We start from the raw sequence: 16,721 nt of genomic DNA, 5'->3' as shown, positions 1-16,721 counted from the left end.
AAACAACACTGTGAAACAATAGGAAAGAAACGATATAGTCTGCAAACCTGAGCAGCATCATTATTCTTTTTAATGAGAACTTTGTGAAATGGACCCAGCCTTCAAGTGTCCACAGATAGCAAACTGACATTGAATCGACGTCTGTCTGCTATCGGCACCAGTCGGGCGTCTGTTATTATGACACGTGACGCATTCACTGAAGGAGCCTAGACAAAACAAGTGACCCAAATAACTACACCTGAATTCAAAACTATTCAAATGATTAATTTACATATTTTACATGTAGATTATCAAAACTAAATGTGCTGTTGTTTATCAGCTGACCTGTACGTAGCCTACTTGGCATACAACATGTAAAATTTAAATAATTGGCAAAATTATTCACTATAATTCTCTACACTTCCTTTCTGCACACGCTGATCTATAGATTATTATATAATAGGCCAGTGTTTCCCACCATGTTTCAAATCAAGACGCCCCTTCCAACATCACATAATTACAATATTTCCGACTCCACTCGAAGGCCACATAAGTGTACAGGAGCAAAGATGGCCGACCTCGAATTGCCTACATGCTCCAGCTGACATTGAGATGAAAGGGAATGCATTAGTCCTCATATATATCCAGACTCAGCACTGGACATGTGGTCCTTAATCTCTATATTTTTATCAAGGGGAAAGTGAATCTGATCTTTTTTCTTTTCTTTTTTCTCCTTAATATGATCATTACTAGGCCTATCAATTAATCATTAATATCATTGCGTCACACTGCCAGTAGGTGGTAGAGGCAGAAAATGAGCTTGCTTGAATTCATTATAAAATCTAAGAAGAAAAAAAAAAGATTTCTGAGATGAAGGGACTGTTTTCTTTTGCTGTAAACTGGTTGATTGTATAACATTAAACATTAAACCTTTATGACATAGGTGATGTGATTTACTACAATGTTTCATTAATATGGCGTGGGAAACTTGAGTATATCTTTAGCTGGATTCTTAATTGAGAACTGTGCTGTTTGACGCTGTGGTCCTCAAGTCTAAGGCAGGCGTATGTGGTTTAGTCCGTATCCATACTGATCTTACACCCAGAGGGGGGAGGAGGTGAGAACTGAGGACATCTGCCTCCAGCTGTAAGCTCAAATACACCTAATCTAGATAAGCATCACATCCTCATAAGGTAAAGAGTATCAGCAAAAGCTCTGAGGCGCACCTGGTCCTGCACTAGAGACAGGTCAGCATAAGTTGCACAGTTTGATTCTTAAAGGGATAGTTCACCCAAAAATCTAATTTCTGTCATTAATTCCTCACCCTCATGTCGTCCCAAACCCGTAAGACCCATGTTCATCTCCAGAACACACGTTTTTTTGATGAAATACTGCCATAGGCAGCAACTTCATTGCAACTTCCAAGGTCCAGAAAAGTAGTAAACACATCATTAAAATAGTCCATGTGACTCCAGTGGTTCAATAATGTTATGAGTATGAATGTTATGAATACTTTTTGTGTGCAAAACCCCCCCAAAATATTGACTTTATTCAACAATCTCTTCTCTTCCATGTCAGTCTCCTCCGCTGTTGAGGTAGTGTACACTGTGTACACTTCCTGGTTCTGCGTCTGAACCCGCCTCACTATTGGCCGGCGCTGGTCACGTGATCACCGCGACACGTGTGTAATGCTGACACAGGGAAGTCTTAATGAGTCATTGGCTGAATCTGAAATCGCCCCCTAAACCCTCATTCACTATTCCCTACGTTAGTCCACTAATACAGTTCACTTGAAGGAGTGAATGAAAATGCATCAGCGAATTTGAGAGCGTACATCGGCTGTACACTCGTTATTGCAGTGCATTGTGGGATTGAATAAATGCACTCAATAACTTCCACTATGGTTTTGGACACCACTACCAATGGCTGTTCCCACTAATAACGCCCTCTTTCAGGGTATAGGGGGCGATTTCTGATTCAGCCACTGAGTCATTTATTCAAACGATTTATTCACACGACTCACTCAGTAAACACCACGCTGAGTGTTGCTTTACATTTTAACAATTTTTGGTAGTGTTATGTTAAATAACTATATATCATATGTTATAAACAAAAAAACAAAAAAACATTTTTAATATTTACCTCAGTTTGTTTCTTCTGTGAGTTTCTTTATGTGTGCTGTTACGCTCATTTGTTTTGATTTCTCCACTAAAGTCTCTCACAAAGAGACAGGCGGCACCAGGCGCGAGTTCACGCTGAATGTAATAAAGTCAGAATCATTCTTGCGCTTCGATACTTCCCTAGTTATTCTTCATCATTAAAGTTTGAAGCTACTTGTCCAGTCAGGCAAGTAAAATTATTTTCACTTAACCCTTGTCCCGGACAAGCACACAAGCATTAATGAGCCCTGAAATGCAAAGCTGAACCAAAGTTCAACCAAAGCAGTGCCTCCTCAAAACATTAAATTAAAACAGCGACACTATATTGAGAATGAATGGGAGAAAGTCACGTGAGAGAAGGCAATGCCTCCATCGGTTATGATGGGATGTGATCGGTTCATGCAAAAAATCCCTCCTCTTGTTTTCATGCCTGTTCACGAAATACCCGGTGGAAACAGGATCATCTGTTTTCATCCTGAATGTTAGATTTCTTGCTATTATATGGGAATGAGCTGACCTTAGTGTGTCCTTTTAAATTTGCAATCCCACATTGGCCTACCAACCACCAATAGACACAAGAAGTAGTCAACTTATGGACTATATAGTATGTGAAGTATGGACTATGGACTATATAGTAGTCTTGAAGTGCGCATCCAATGGACCCTTTACTGTCCCATGAGGCCACAAGGGAGGAGTTGTGAATGGCAGTAAGTTATCTTAGCTATCTTAGCTTCCCGAAGCTCTGAATAAGCAGCAGTTCATCCTCCTCTGTCTATAATGGAAAGCTGAATGGACACAGATGTTGATTGGCTGATTGGCCCTCAGTGTTCTTGGCACAGGTCACGATTCGAAGACATCGGACAGCAACGTCAAGCTGGATCTCGCAGATTCATGTACTCTCAGGATAAGCATCCCAATGCAAAAAGACTAATATTAGCATAGATGCCATTCAGTTGATTGAAAGCAGAGTTGTATGAGAGGTGTCTTCTTTTCCAGCGGACCTGAAAAACAGCATAACCCTGGTATGAATGAACTAATTAGGCGTGTGCTTGACTGAAAAATAAGTCTTTAGTCACGGCATAAGCTGAGATAGTGAGTGAACAGTGCTAAGCCAAGTCATCATGCCAGTGGCGTAGGTTTGATTTTGAAATTGGTGGGGACGGGGACATCAATATAAATATATTTTAAGTTTTGATCGAAATTATTGCTAAGGATCACTGGATAATGGTAGGGACACGTCCCTAGCGTCCCTACTAAATTCTACGCCCCTGCATCATGCTGTGATCATATAGTGAACGTGATGGATTATAGCGTGTCAGTAATGAGGGACTGAACCATTTAAAGCTCTGTATGTAATGAGCAGAGCTTTAAAACACAGCTGGTTCCCTCAGGAATTTTTAAGGCTTTTTAGATTTATGTAAGCTTAAAATAATGTCTGTGGTTAAAGGGATTATAAATTATCATTCTGTCATCGTTCAAACCTCTGAGTTTCTTTCCTCTAGTGAACATGAAGAAAACATTGTGAGGAATGTTTTTTCATCTATACAATGGAAGCCAATGGTCACAAAAGCGGTTTGGTTTCCAGCATTGTTAAAAAAACACTTTTGTGTTCCACAGAAAAAAGAAAGTCATCGAATTTTGGAACAACACAAGTAAATTATGACAGAATGACAATTTTTGGGTCAACTAACCTTTTAAGCGTGATGACAGAAAATATGTGTCATACATAAAAAAAAAAAATTGTTACAGGTGGCTGTATAATGGGAACATGAAAATTTAACGAATATTATGAATGATCCAGTCAATGAAAGGAAGGCTGTAGATTACCCTCTTTTGAAATGTATTATGTTTACATCTGTTCTTGTATGTTTTATAAAACGCTAATTTATAAACATACGTGTTTGAATTTACAATCTTCACTCAGTTTTATTCGTTTAATTTCAATGAAATGTTAGCATAAAAGTTTAACAGCAAACAGGAGTTTGACGTATTAATGGACGTGTTGTTTTAGGTGCTTTTTTCAAATCCACAAACAATCCGAAACCACCAATGGGCGACTTCACTCGGAGAGAAAAGCGAGCAGGGCGCTATGGGTTATGTAGTTTTAATCTCAGCTCTTGACAGGAAACGAGCGTGATGAAGAATCTCGCATAAAACTACAAGTACCGGCTTCGTCTGAAAGCCTCCGCGCATGCGCAGAGAAGCGGCGTCGTCAAATGTTTTGTTTCCACGCCATATTTGTTAGCCGGCTAGCGCTCGCTCAAGAGGCGTCGGACCTGAGCTCGGCACAATCCGAAATCATCGGTGCTTTCATGAGGAGTATCGACTCCATAACAACATTTTCCCGTGCATATACGCGTCTGTGTTCGCTTAGTCAACGTTTTGGCCCGAAGGTCATCGCAGAATTTGAATAAAAACGAAGCGATTGGGTCGTGTTCCCTTGAGATCTTAGCAGGGGGCTCTCGCTGTTCGAGCGGATTACTTCTTCTCGCCGCGTTCTTTTTTAAATAAAACCCCAGTCTCTCACTAAGATGGCGTGTGGAGCCACTCTGAAAAGGACTCTGGATTTCGACCCTCTGCTGAACCAGGCGTCCCCGAAGAGGAGGAGATGCGCGCCCCTGTCTCCGTCCAGCTCGAGCGCGTCCCCGCAGAAGTACCTGCGCATGGAGCCCTCGCCCTTCGGCAGGGTGTCCTCAGCCCTCACCACAGGTCAGTGTGTGTGTGTGTGTGTGTGTGTGTGTGTGTGAGCGAGCCCTCACTTCATCAGACCCTCGAGAGTGTGTGTGAACGGGTGAAATCATGCTAAAACCCTCGGAGTAACGTTACTTCTGCTAGCTGGCGACACCATCAAAACACACTAGACTAAATGTAATCCTCTTTATTGCAGATACTCTCCATTTACAATGTAAAACTAGAGACTCAACCCGTAGCGACAGTGTCTCAGCTCGACATGGGCCAGGAATTCTGATAACTGTACACACAGATGTTTGATAACTCTCAGGCTAACGATCGCGGAACGGTAACGTTAGTGATGTTGCTGTGTGCCACGATCACTGGCCGTGTTTGCGAAATACATTAAACTCGTTTGTTTTTAAAAGGTTATTATCGGTGTATTAGAGCTGGAGTGTTTGTGATGTTGATCAGGGGTTTTTGGTGTTCCGTCATGGACCGGAAGTGATGTCGCCCTCATCGGTTCGGCTCTTCCTGCTGGTGGATCTGATAACGGCGGGGGATCTCGTCTTTGTTTTGTTTTGAGAAGCACATTCTCTCTATCCGACACATGTCCGTGCAGTGTGTGTGTGTGTCACAGCTGGTGCTAGTAAACTGTAGAGTAGTGCAACAGTTGGTTTCCGGAAGTTCAAACACTCTTAAAGTCAGCATGAAAGGGAAGTTGTGCTAGTCTTTTCTTATCCATTGTGACGTATATCCGGTGTGGTGACATCAGGTCCTCCTCGAGATCAGGACCCCAAACTCAGACTTCTTTTAAAATATACTCTTCATTTTTCACACTCTCATCTATAATATATAATAAATGCTGCTTGAACTACGTTATAATGACCTTTTAACATCTGTATTATTTAGCTTATGTACTAGCATAGCATACATTAGCCTGGTAGCTTAGTTTATACACGTATTTGTTCTTAACCTACGTGTATTCACAATCATCGTTAATGTAATTGTCTTAAGCTAAGTGTTAAATGTCCAAATATTTCAGTTATAAAAAGGCATGTAATGACGTTCAATTGTTCGTTTAATAGGCTATTATTAATTCATTGAATTAAGTTTATCAAGTGAACAACTTTAAATTTGTTTTGTGCACTATATAGTAACCTATTCATGTTTTAAAGTCCGCGTGAACCGGAAGTTGCAAACGACTTTTCTCCAGTGTTGACGTACTTCCCAGTGAAAGGGAATATTGAACAGAGGGCGGGGTTTACTCTAGCTCCTCCTCCATCTCTGCTCATCGCAGACTAACGGTTTGAGGGGAGTGGCTAAGCGTTTCCCAACCCAAGCCGTCAAACCTACATCATCAGAGAAGGAACGCCATTCCAGACCGGAAGTAACTTTTCAGACTTTGATTAAAGATTGCGACGGCAAACAATTTTTTTTCTGTGTATTAACTTGCACGGATACATTTTTCACCACAAGACTAGTAATATGCGCTAACAAAGTGAATAGGGTCAATTTTGATTTCAGTTGGACTTTAAATTAATATGGTGTTTTGTGTAATCATGAACTGATAGTTGATAGGGAGCTGATTTGTCCTGATAGAACAGCTTCAGGAACAGGAACAAATGTGGGCGGGGCTTGACTTCGTCCTGGGGAATTGATTGGATGGTTGCATTTTTATCATCATGATCCAAATAAAGATGCTATGCATGTAGCAATTGTTTTTAATTGAAATAAATTAAAGATTAAAGCTGCCGTCGGCAACATTTTTTTTATCATATTCAGTGAAATCGACACTATAATCCGACAGAACAACATAAATAAGGTGGTTTTAGAAAAAAACCCGAGCTTCTAACTCCACCTGGAGCGTGTTATTTGTTTTGCAAAAATCCACCGCTCCCGGATCATCGGGTCCAATCAGCGCAGGGGGGTGTGAGATCTGACTGTCAATCAGGTCATGCACACACACGCCACAGATCCCCTCTCCCTTGCGCTGACGCGCACGTTACAATATCACATGCACACGACACGCCTGAAGTTCGCCTGAAGATTGCACGAAGCGTGATGGCGGAGAGAAAATCTAATAACAAGCTTCCAATTCCTCGGTTATTGCTATCTATGGATAGATTAGCCAGGGCAGCCTACCTCCGAGTCCATGGTGTTGATCGATGCTGAAGAGACGACGCGTTCACAGAAAATCAGGTACACACGCACTGACGATGGGCGGGTGCTCGTTGGTAGTGGGGGAGGGGCATGAGAGTTGTAAACATTCAAAATTTTGGCTAAGTCCATCCAATCTGCCAGACTTGCCGACTGCAGCTTTAATTTATAATTTTATGATTCAAAGCGCTGATGGAGCAGCATAAAGCTGAACCTGAGCTAACATGAACTAGGCCTAACAGTTGTTTATAACTAACTTCAACCAAGAAGAATAACTTCTGTAACAAATGTAGCTATTGATCATTGTTAATATTAATGCATTAACTAACATTATCTAATGAGACCTTGTTGTAAAGTGTTACCTATTGTTCTTTATAGTTTTTTGCACTTTGTTTACTTTATAAAATTTGGTGTATTAGGCTACTTTATTGTATTTAAATGTTTTAAGTTCTTTAAGTTACAAGTAAACCTAAGTAAAGCTTTAACAGTAGTTAGTTAGTTTACGCTCTGTTCAACAGTCCTGTCTCATATGCCATTATTAAAACTGCTAAACAAAGGAAGTAAACGCTTTATGTAAAAGTATTGTTTGCTTTTATCTTATTAGTTACAGAAAGGCAAACACTAACACTTTCTCATGTACCGTCAGCAAATGCACATTTAATTTAAACAAATCTTTGAATATCTAATGAACATTTAATTTCACAAACCTTGCAGGCTCACACTCACACACTCTTGATCGACACACTTTAAAGGGGTCATATAATGGTACATGCACTTTTGCAAGTTGATTGTACTGAAGTGTGTGTTGGCAGTGCCTGTACACAACCATCATAAAATGATAAAAATCCACTGTGTTTTTTTTTTTAAATCTTCTTATGTTTCCCCCTCTCCTGAATCAAGCTGTTCGATTTTGTGACGTCACAAAATCGACGCCCCTCCCACAATGGTTGATTGACAGCAGCGTTTCAACACAGACCCGCCCTCGTGAGCGAGCTGTCAATCATAGCCCTGCTCATATCAACATTGCTGATAGCTGGAGCACTGAGCAGAATGGCGTCCAAGCGATTGTGGTGTTCTTGGGTGTAATAACGAACACAGTCATGTTGATGTTTCTAAACCCGAACCGCTGAAGATGCAGTGGCTGAGTTTGTTTTCGAAGGGAATATTCCCCACAACGTCAATGCTGTCATGTTTGCGCGAATCATTTCACCAGACTGCTTTACAATCGAGGGTCAGTATAAAGCTGGTTTTGCTAAGAAGCTGCTCCAGAAAAAAGGATCTGTACCAACTATTCGTGTTCCTGCTGCACCTCCAGAAGAAGAAGCGAGTGCAACGTTTTATTAACCTTTATACTAATCGTTATATTAATCTTTGCAAATCGCTTGCTGCACGCTTCACGATGAATGCGGCTATTTTTACACTCAGGGTACATTACGGCATGTTTTCTATGTATGACGTTCTCAATATAATTCATAATCCCATGTTTATAATGAACAACGCGTTATGGTTATTGTGTTACAAACGGTGTCCGCACAGAACAGAGGGGCGGGGCTCCACAGAACAGAGGGGTGGGGTGAGCAAAGCTCATTATCATTTAAAGACACATGCACTGAAACGGCGTGCTGAAAACAGAGCTGTTTTTGACCAGGTAAAATTAGTGTTTTCTTACAATACTGAGAATTTTTAATTAAAGTATATTACAAACTTTTAATTTAGACCCTAAAGAATCATATTAGCTTGTACAAAAATGACATTATATGACCCCTTTAAACCCTTGATTTCCAGCTATCCTGCGCTATATTCAGTTTCCCGCTCTGTCATTTTCACTGTGTGCTGCATGTAAAATTAGCATTATTGTCATATTAATGTTTGATGAGATGAAATGTGACTAATAGTGGTATAGACTACTGAAACTGAGATTTGTCACCACACTATCATGAACAGTATAAGCTAAAGCATTTTGAGCTGTAAATCTCCAGTTTATTGCTCGTTTGCTACGGTCCGGTCTGTTGCGGTCAGGCGTCAGTGAGAGAAACATGAACGCACCGGAGAGCAGCTTTACAGCAGAAACTGACGCCGTCACGAAGCCTGTTTACAAACTGATATACAGGGAAAATCCAGCAAGTTAGCCACTTTCGTTCCTACAGAGGATGAAGTGTCGTTATCTGTGAGTGTTGAGTGAGGTAATATCCCGAGTGTGCGTGTGGAGGAGACGTGAGACTGAAGCACTGAAAGCCCTCGCGCTGCTCATACACTGAGAGAGAAGACAGTAGAGCTGCACGGTTCAGCTTTAAAACAATGTGATCTCCATTCAAACACACACACCATCTTTCAATTCGTCTGTCTATCAAACTTTGACAAAATCACATCGCAACATTCAGATCTGTGTTGGCGCTGACCCGGAGAGAGCCGTCATGAAACCGCTTCACTAACAGCCTTTTCAACATCACAGGATCACATGAAAATAAAGTAAATCTGCTTTTGATAGAAACTTAAAATAAGTTGCTTAAAATAACGCATTTATCGATTACATTGTCACTAAGTGGCGACAAGTGACTTAAAAAATGTATTTGTTGAGTCATTTATTAAAGAGAATGTAGTCCTGTATGACGCTTCTGAAGTAAAAGTCAGAAAGATGTGATTTTGTTTTTGTAAATATGACTCATCTTATACATCATATAAGTGTGTGATTTAACTTTTCCCCATAGTCTAGTGTAAAAAAATTGCAATATCGAATCACAATTCTTAAAAAAATCACAATACACATCGTATCGGCACCCAGGTATCCTGATAGTATTGAGTCGGGAGATGGGTGTATCGTCCCAGCCCTAGTGATCATGTTCGGGAGTCACTGTATAATTTGTGAATGCTTTGCTTCCCTCTTCCAGAGCAAATCCTGAGCAACATCAAGCAGGAGTACAAGCGCATGCAGAAGAGGAGACACCTGGAGAGCAGCTTCCAGCAGAGCGAGTCCGTGTGCGGCCTCGAGTCCCAGCCGCACGCCTCCTCCAGCTCAGCCACACTCACAGGTACAGCCGGACGAGACTCAGGCCATCCAGAGGCACTCCACAGTGCTCTCCGCACACACCGGCGCTCTCCGCACACACCAGCGCTCTCCGCACACACCAGCGCTCTCCGCACACACCAGCGCTCTCCGCACACACCAGCGCTCTCCGCACACACACCAGCGCTCTCCGCACACACCGGCGCTCTCCGCACACACCAGCGCTCTCCGCACACACCAGCGCTCTCCGCACACACCGGCGCTCTCCGCACACACCGGCGCTCTCCGCACACACACCGGCGCTCTCCGCACACACACCAGCGCTCTCCGCACACACCAGCGCTCTCCGCACACACACCAGCGCTCTCCGCACACACACCGGCGCTCTCCGCACACACCAGCGCTCTCCGCACACACCAGCGCTCTCCGCACACACACCGGCGCTCTCCGCACACACCGGCGCTCTCCGCACACACACCGGCGCTCTCCGCACACACCAGCGCTCTCCGCACACACCAGCGCTCTCCGCACACACACCGGCGCTCTCCGCACACACCGGCGCTCTCCGCACACACCAGCGCTCTCCGCACACACCAGCGCTATACTATCCAGCGCGGAACTATTTTTTCAGATACCTCACAACCGCGCATAAACTTCCGCTCTTGAGCAACTTCCGTTGCTCTGCTCACGCTAGCCATGACGCTAGCCTTCTGAGAGACAGAGAACCGAGCGAAAAGACCTAAAAGACTACAATCAAATGTAAACAGCCCCTTTCCGTTTCCGGTAGCAAAGTAATATCAACGAGCAATGAGTCCTCCAACGGAAATCAATGGATTTTACAAAATGCCAAATAAAACACGACAGAAACTGTGTTTCGCTACGCTACTTGTTTTGGAACATCAACGAACACCACTAACCACTCGGTGAGTTGCACAGTTTTGAAAACGAACGTTAAGGGTTGTTTTAAGGACATGTTTGTGCATGGCCATAGACTCCCATTCTGCTCTGTCTATTAAAGCTTAGACAAGTACGATCACAGCGAACATCCAGATCTGATCCAGAGAGAGCAGTCGTCATGTGTAGATATGAAACCGCTTCACTAACAGTCTTTCAACATCACAGTCTCATTATTTCTGTCAGATTATCACAGAAGCACTGGATAGTTTATAGTTCAGATATAAACACTGATGTCTACAGTAGTGATCAGATTAGAGGAAATCACCTTTAGAAAGTAACGTGACGCTTCAAAGATTGTATCAGTAACATCAAGACAAGAGACTGTTAAAAATGTGTTTGTCACTGAATCATTCATTCAAGAGATTCGTTCAAAAACACTGAATCATCCAGTAATGGCACGAGTGAAGTCTTTAGTCTTTATGGCCCTGTTTACAGCTTGTTAAGATCACAGGTGGACGACACTAAATACCGGTGTAAATGGGGTCTAAACGGTTTGAGCTTGTCCTCTTTCCACCACTTCCAGCATTCGACCGGATTGCTTTCGTACGGTAGACGCTCATGTGGTTGAATTTGTCACTTCCTGGAGAAGGATGTCAAGTAAACTGGCTTTTGATGTTAGGGCTATTACAGGTATCAGCCAAAAAAATAAAACCCAACCGGTGCACCCATAGTTGAAGAATTAATTCAAGACAGGAAAACAAATGAAAATGCCTGGAATATTTCTTTTTGTCTGTTCTCCAGTGTAAGGCTAATGTTATTTTCCTGCTTAAAGCTGTGGTGAATATTGTATCCAGTACGCAGCGAGTGATGATGATGATGATGAAGGTGCGCAGGACTGACGCCGCTCTCTGTCTCCCGCAGGCGTGTCCTCCGGGTCCGTGTCCCCCTCCCGGCGGGAGCAGCCGCTCTTCACGCTGAAGCAGGTGGGCATGATCTGCGAGCGTCTGCTGAAGGAGCGCGAGGAGAAGGTCCGGGAAGAGTACGACGAGATCCTCACTACCAAACTCGCAGGTATCCGCTGTTTTCCTTCCCTCAGAATACATCCACAGTTCCAGGGCTTGACGCTTGCTCTTCCATCCCCAAGGATCACATGCTCTTAAAGGGATAGTTCCCCCAAAAATTACAATTATCCCATGATTTACTCTCCCTCGAGTCATCCTAGGTGAATATGACTTTATTCTTTCAGACGAACACAGTTATATTAAAAAATATCACGTACTGCCGTTACCAGACGCCAGTGATTATAGTTTATAAAGTTATAAATATGTATATTTCTCTTCAGAAGGCCTTTATTAACCCCTGGAGGCGTATGGATTACTTGTATCATGGATGGATGCACTTTTTTTTTTTTGGCTTCAAAGTCTCAGGCACCATTCACTCCCATTATAAAGCTGGGAAGAGCCAGGAAATGTTTTAATATAACACTGATTGTGTTCGTCTGAAAGGAGATAGTCATGTACACCTAGGATGGCTTGAGGGAGAGTAAATCATGGGGTCATTTTTGTGTGAACTATCCCTTTAAGTTGATGAATTTAGGAGCGCATCAGAAAAGTGAAGAGAAGCTGGAGCGTGTTAACTCTGACACACGCAGCGCTCACACTGATCCAGTGCAGGCGTGAGTTTGTTGGCTAATCCGATGATTGATGGAGTTGTGTGATCTTGTCTTCCAGAACAGTACGATGCGTTCGTGAAGTTCACCCATGACCAGCTGATGAGGCGGTTTGGAGAGCAGCCTGCCAGCTGTACGTGTCCTCTCTCTCTCTCTGAGTTCATATCTGTGTGTGTGTGTGTGTGTGCTGACGCTGCTGCTGCTGTGTGTGCAGATGTGTCCTGAGCGGGCCGTGCTGTGGGGCGTGCTGGTGCTCGTGTCCTGTGGTTGGTGCCGTGTCCAGTGGATCTGTGCCTGCGTGAGCTCCTGACGCTCCTGACGGCTGGATCTCCAGCAGTGCCAATCGCATCTTTCCCCCGCTGGGCTTCTGTCAGTGCGTAACCACTCTCTCTCTCCCACTCTCTCTCTCAGCAGCTCGGAGTGCTTCCTCTCCTCAACGCCGATATATGGACCTTCGCAATCAGTGGCTGTGTGTCTCTCCATCTGAACCCTGGATATTTATTAGGCTTTGACCAGGCCTTTTATACAGTCACCTGTCATTTCATCCTCAACTTTTTTTTGTTTGGTTTTGTAAAATGCCTTTTATTCACTGCAAATGATGATAAATGTGAGACTGTGTGAGAAACTTTGGGACGGTGTGTCTTGGAGACTGCTGTTCATAGCTTTGTGTAAATACATCCTGACGCTCATCGGAAGTTTTCCTGTACAAATCCAATACTGCATTTATTTTGATTAAATCTGTTTTCATGCTTTGTATTTATTTTAATTTTTTATTTCCTGTTTTTTGTTTTGTTTTTTGCCCCTTTCCTCTGCATTATAGTTTTACTGCTCCTGTAGTTCAAATGACTTTATGTTGGGAAAAGTATACACAAATAAACTGTTTACATAACTAGTGTTCTTTCTTGCTAGTCAGGGTTCCTGTACGAGACTCCTAAACTCACAATTTAAAACGGTCAACTGAGACTAATCAGCTGTCGACACGCTCTTGGATGTTTCATCGTGTTTTAAAGGGGTGGTTGATTATGATTTGACTTTTCTAACTTTAGTTAGTGTGTAATGTTGCTGTTTGAGCATAAACAACATCTGCAAAGTTCAAAGCAAAGGGAGATATTTGCTTTTAAAGAAATCGCTTTTTAAGGACTAGAATTTGCATAAACCCCGCCCCCTGAACGCGATTTATAGATTATCAAGACAGAATATGCTAATCTGACTAGAAGATAACTACACATCAGCTACATAAATTCATCAACTAACCATTCAGAAATGTCCTGTTGCTTCTACATGTTGTCGCTTCTTCTTGAGTCTCTCCATCTTTCTGAATCCGGTTTGAACATTAAAGACTAAACGTTTTTGAAATTTACAGTGCATGTCTGTGTAAGTGCAAACTGTTGTAGCTCCGCCCCCTGTGCCGGGAACAGCAGCTCATTTGCATTTAAAGTGACAGACAAAAACGGTGCGTTTTTGCTCACCCTCAAAATGTGACAACTTTAACATGCTATATAAAAATATCTGGGGGGTATTTTGAGCTAAAACTTCACATACACACTCTAAAGACATCAAATACTTATTTTACATCTGTGAAAAGGGCATTATACCCCCCATTTAAGCGATGATTGCACTCACGTGCCCCAGAATCAACACCCTGGTTTGGTTTTTACTTGTAAATAACTAAAATGAACACAGCTCTAATCATTGCAGCTCTTGCTAACTAAGCCCTGCCCCCTTTGCTGAAGCCCCGCCCCCTGCAGAATGATTGACAAAGAGCTTTTTTCTATCAACACCAGAGGCAGTGCACCTTCTTACATTAGCACAGGAAAACAATTAACAAAAGTGACAAGAAATGCTGTTTTTGATATAATAAACAGAAAATTTGTGCACACAAAAAAAAAAAGATTTGGAAATAGTTCAAATTGTTTACGTTAAAATACGTGATAATTCTGTTATTCTTAACATACACTTTTTGCTACTTTTTAAATGCCACGTGTTTACCAATGGGGAAAATTATATAATAAAAAATTAATTAAATTAAAAAATGTGAGGTTTTTTAAAGAGCCTGACCCACAATTTAACTATCATATAGAAATACGCTGAACACCTGAGAAAAATCATGAGTATCATTTGTGATATTGATCTGAAAAATGTACCAGGTGATGCACTTACAGGTGATTTTACTGTATATTTTTATCTGGTCTTATGTAGATCATATCTAGATCAAATCTACAAGGCTACATGACGTTTACTAGACACATGACATATAATAGCTGTATATCACTGCCTTATGGACATTATTAGTTCGACACACTCATCTCTGACTGATAACAGAATACTTCTTAAATTGACCATTAAAGCATTTTCTGTAAAGCTGCTTTTCTGTACAAATAAACTTGAATTGAATTAATTAGCTTTTATGTTCACCATGACGATTTGTACTACCATCATCATATTCATGTGGTTTGAGGCTTTATTAATGTCCTACCCTAATCCTACCCTTTTAAACAATGTGATTGGTTGCACGATATCTGATGTGTGGTATTATTCTTTAGAACAGTGTTGTGTCGAAATAAAGTTCTTAAAAATGTTTCCAGCTGATGAACGATAAAAACTTTCATAGCCAATCAGAATCCATCCTGCTTTAAAGAGCTTGAGCGTTTAAAGCGACTCTCCGGCAGAGGACAAAACTGCAGCACACACAAGAATAAACAGATCAGTATCGTCTGCTGCTGTGGGCCATAATATAGTTATCATTGTCGTTATATAGTTGATGTTATACAGTATATATATACTTTAGTATATATACTTTAGTGCCGTTTCTGGTCAAAAATGCCTACAAATTTGATAATAAATTTTCATCATGCTTTGTTATTGGCAAATTTGTATTCAATTGTTTTCTTTGACCTTTATCAACCTGTTTTTAGTTGACAAAAAAAAATCAATATTTGGTGAAAATGTAGCATAATAATGAGAGATTTACAAACAGTTTAAAAGGGCTGATGGCCATTTTTGACCCAGAACACCAAATTAGGTAAAGATTTAACACAGCACAAGGGTTAATTCATTCATTAAAATGTTAAGACAACGGAAGAATATAAGGAAAAATGCTGCTTGTTGAACTCTTCCAGACACAGCTTAAACGTTTCCATCTCGTCTCACTCCATCTCGTCTCTCTCCGTCTCGTCTCACTCCGTCTCGTCTCTCAGCCGTCTCGTCTCACTCCGTCTCGTCTCTCTCTGTCTCGTCTCACCCCGTCTCGTCTCACTCCGTCTCGTCTCTCTCCGTCTCGTCTCACTCCGTCTCGTCTCTCTCCGTCTCGTCTCTCTCCGTCTCGTCTCACTCCGTCTCGTCTCTCAGCCGTCTCGTCTCACTCCGTCTCGTCTCTCTCCGTCTCGTCTCACCCCGTCTCGTCTCACTCCGTCTCGTCTCTCTCCGTCTCGTCTCACTCCGTCTCGTCTCTCTCCGTCTCGTCTCTCTCCGTCTCGTCTCTCTCCGTCTCGTCTCACCCCGTCTCGTCTCTCTCCGTCTCGTCTCTCTCCGTCTCGTCTCTCTCCGTCTCGTCTCACTCCGTCTCGTCTCACCCCGTCTCGTCTCTCAGCCGTCTCGTCTCTCAGCCGTCTCGTCTCTCTCTGTCTCGTCTCACTCCGTCTCGTCTCACCCCGTCTCGTCTCACCCCGTCTCGTCTCTCTCCGTCTCGTCTCACTCCGTCTCGTCTCTCAGCCGTCTCGTCTCACCCCGTCTCGTCTCTCTCCGTCTCGTCTCTCAGCCGTCTCGTCTCACCCCGTCTCGTCTCTCTCCGTCTCGTCTCTCAGCCGTCTCGTCTCACCCCGTCTCGTCTCTCTCCGTCTCGTCTCACCCCGTCTCGTCTCACTCCGTCTCGTCTCACTCCGTCTCGTCTCACCCCGTCTCGTCTCACTCCGTCTCGTCTCACTCCGTCTCGTCTCTCAGCCGTCTCGTCTCACCCCGTCTCGTCTCTCTCCGTCTCGTCTCACCCCGTCTCGTCTCACTCCGTCTCGTCTCACTCCGTCTCGTCTCACCCCGTCTCGTCTCACCCCGTCTCGTCTCTCTCCGTCTCGTCTCACTCCGTCTCGTCTCTCAGCCGTCTCGTCTCACCCCGTCTCGTCTCTCTCCGTCTCGTCTCTCTCCGTCTCGTCTCACCCCGTCTCGTCTCTCTCCGTCTCGTCTCTCTCCG

The 16,721-nt window shown here is 43.0% G+C and overlaps 1 protein-coding gene across 1 annotated transcript; it reads left to right on the top strand.

The window, feature by feature from the left end:
• Nucleotides 1–4,325: 4,325 nt before the first annotated feature.
• akirin2 (akirin 2) lies at nucleotides 4,326–13,427 on the top strand. Its single transcript, XM_084091664.1, has 5 exons — nucleotides 4,326–4,847; nucleotides 9,857–9,997; nucleotides 11,791–11,940; nucleotides 12,600–12,671; nucleotides 12,753–13,427. The coding sequence occupies exons 1-5, from the start codon at nucleotides 4,670–4,672 to the stop codon at nucleotides 12,761–12,763; spliced, it is 552 nt and encodes a 183-aa protein (XP_083947790.1). The 5' UTR covers nucleotides 4,326–4,669; the 3' UTR covers nucleotides 12,764–13,427.
• The last annotated feature ends 3,294 nt before the right edge of the window (nucleotides 13,428–16,721 follow it).

Source organism: Abramis brama (genome assembly GCF_963993115.1).
Source record: "Abramis brama genome assembly, chromosome: 18".
Taxonomy (NCBI): Eukaryota; Metazoa; Chordata; class Actinopteri; order Cypriniformes; family Leuciscidae; genus Abramis; species Abramis brama.
The sequence above is the reverse complement of the archived record's forward strand: the minus strand, read 5'-3'. Positions and strand labels throughout refer to the sequence as shown.